General features: G+C 54.4%; 1 protein-coding gene across 1 annotated transcript in view; it reads left to right on the top strand.

Moving 5' to 3' along the window:
- The window catches only part of LOC113824565 (pneumococcal serine-rich repeat protein), a 31,508-nt gene that overhangs the window by 28,744 nt on the left and 264 nt on the right, over positions 1–2,500 (top strand). The window contains exon 5 of the mRNA XM_070141015.1: positions 182–2,500. This exon is cut by the window's right edge and continues 264 nt beyond it. Coding sequence (XP_069997116.1) covers positions 182–2,356 — 2,175 coding nt within the window. The 3' untranslated portion in view covers positions 2,357–2,500. The remainder of the gene's footprint in view (positions 1–181) is intronic.

The raw sequence follows: 2,500 nt of genomic DNA, 5'->3' as shown, positions 1-2,500 counted from the left end.
GAGAGAGAGAGAGAGAGAGAGAGAGAGAGAGAGAGAGAGAGAGAGAGAGAGAGAGAGAGAGAGATGGTGGAGAGTAGGGAAAGGGAGAGAACGAAAAAAAGAGTTGGAAAGAAAGAGGCAGAAAGAGAGATAGAGAAAGAGAATCAATACTTTATCATTAAGATGTCATCCATATTTCCAGGTTACAGTCAGCAAGCAGGATTCAGGCATCGACATGAAGGACGTCGAAGCCGACATCTTCGCCCCAGCCACCGTCTTCTCGAACCAGGGCATCACCAGGTTCTCTGACTTCGCCATCTCCGGTGTAAACAACCAAGACGATGGACCCAACCTTAACATGGAGTTCGATGTGAACTCGGCCGCGCTTTTCGCCCAGTCCATGGCGGACGCGATGCAGAATCCCCGGTCATCGTCATCCAGCTCAAGGCCAGTAGAAGTCCACGGGGCACCTGCCCATATCAACGGGTTCGCGCTCGTCCGTGACTTCGGCTCTTCGGGGTCCTCCTCCGGTAGCAGGTTCGCTGGCTCAAGCAGTGCCGCATCTGGGTCCTCTTCCAGCAGCAGGTTTACAGGCTCAAGCGGTGCCTCATCTGGGTCCTCCTCTGGCAGCAGGTTTACAGGCTCAAGCGGTGCCTCATCTGGGTCCTCCTCCTCCTCCGGCAGCAGGTTTACTGGCTCAAGCGGTGCCTCATCTGGGTCCTCCTCCGGCAGCAGGTTTACAGGCTCAAGCGGTGTCTCATCGGGGTCTTCAAGCCATAGGTTTGGTTCTTCAAGCTCATCATCAGGTGGCTCTTCCTCCTCCTCTGCGAGTGGTAGCTCATCGTCCTTCTCAGGAAGTCAGTCATTTTCCAGTTCATTTTCCGGGTCATCTTCATCAGAAGCATCTGCTGAAGAGACTCAGATTAGACAGTCAAGTTCCGGCTTCTCGGGTGCATCAGGAGGATCGGGAGGTTCCAAGTTATCTCTCACCCGTACAGTGTCAGTCAAGACTCCCCAAAGAACATCTGGAGTTATTTCCCACTTCACACCTAAGGACCATCAGTATGAGGCAACTGGATCTGTAGTCATCAACCAGGATTCGGGATCAAGGGCATCCGCAGCATCATCATCCTCTGCCGCTCGTGTCCAGAAAGTAGCTGTACCACTTCCTGCTCCCGCTCCTGCTCCTGCAAGGGCTGCCTCATCCGGAGCTTCTGCCTCTAAGCTCGCTCTTACCCGCACTGTTTCTGTCAAAACTCCAGAACGACAATCCAGTGTCATCTCTCACTTCACACCTGCAGACCACCGCTATGAAGCCACTGGATCCGTTGTCATCAATCAGTCTTCTGGATCATCAAGAAAAACTTCCTCTGCTGCTCGTGTCCAGAAGGTAGCAGCACCCGCTCCTGCTCAAGTTGCTCCAGCACCTGCTCCTGCTGCTCCAGCTCCTGCTCCTGCAAGGGCTGTCTCATCTGGAGCTTCTGCCTCTAAGCTCGCTCTTACTCGCACCGTCTCTGTTAAGACTCCAGAACGACAATCAAGTGTCATCTCTCATTTCTTACCTGCAGACCACCGCTATGAAGCCACTGGATCTGTTGTCATCAATCAGTCATCTGGATCATCACAAGCTGCTCGTGTCCAGAAGGTAGCAGCACCTGCTCCTGCTCGAGTTGCCCCAGCACCTGCTCCTGCTCGTGCTGCTCCAGCTCCTGCTCCTGCAAGGGCTGCCTCATCTGGAGCTTCTGCCTCTAAGCTCTCTCTCACCCGCACTGTTTCTGTCAAAACTCCAGAACGACAATCCAGTGTCATCTCTCACTTCACGCCTGCAGACCACCGTTATGAAGCCACTGGATCTGTTGTCATCAATCAGTCTTCTGGATCATCAAGAAAGACTTCCTCTGCTGCTCGTGTCCAGAAGGTAGCAGCACCCGCTCCTGCTCTACCAGCTCCTGCTCCTGCTCGTGCCCCTGCCCCTGCTCCCGTCCGCTCAGTCCCTGCTGTAGCTCCTTCCGACTCGAAGCTATCTCTCCACCGCACCATTTCGGTCAAAACTCCAGAAAGGAAATCTAGCGTTATTTCCCACTTCACGCCCGCCGATCACCGTTACGAGGCCTCAGGATCCGTCACCATCAACAAGTCTTCCGTCGGAGCCACCCGCGCCAGAGTGGTTCCCAGCGCCCCTGCCGCGCCCGCCCCTGCACCAGCGGCCCCAGCACGGAAAGCCCCCGCTGCCTCGCCCAAACCAGCAGCCGCCTCTCTCACCCGCACCATCTCCGTCAAAACCCCCGAGAGGAAGTCGAACGTGATCTCCTTCTTCGTCCCCGCGGACCACAGCTACGACGCGACCGGCTCCGTCACCATCACCAAATCATCCTAATCACCCCAATCTCTGTAAACACGAAGCGCCTTGCAAACGAAGCGAAACTCTTAACACGTGGTGGATGATGGGCTAAGCTTTATCACTACAACAGAAAAAGAAAAAAAATGAAATACAAAAAATTAAAGCTGTGTGAATACTTTG

This window comes from Penaeus vannamei, chromosome 27 (assembly GCF_042767895.1).
Source record: "Penaeus vannamei isolate JL-2024 chromosome 27, ASM4276789v1, whole genome shotgun sequence".
Lineage (NCBI taxonomy): Eukaryota > Metazoa > Arthropoda > Malacostraca > Decapoda > Penaeidae > Penaeus > Penaeus vannamei.
Note: the sequence above shows the minus strand (reverse complement) of the source record. Positions and strands in the feature narration are given on the sequence as shown.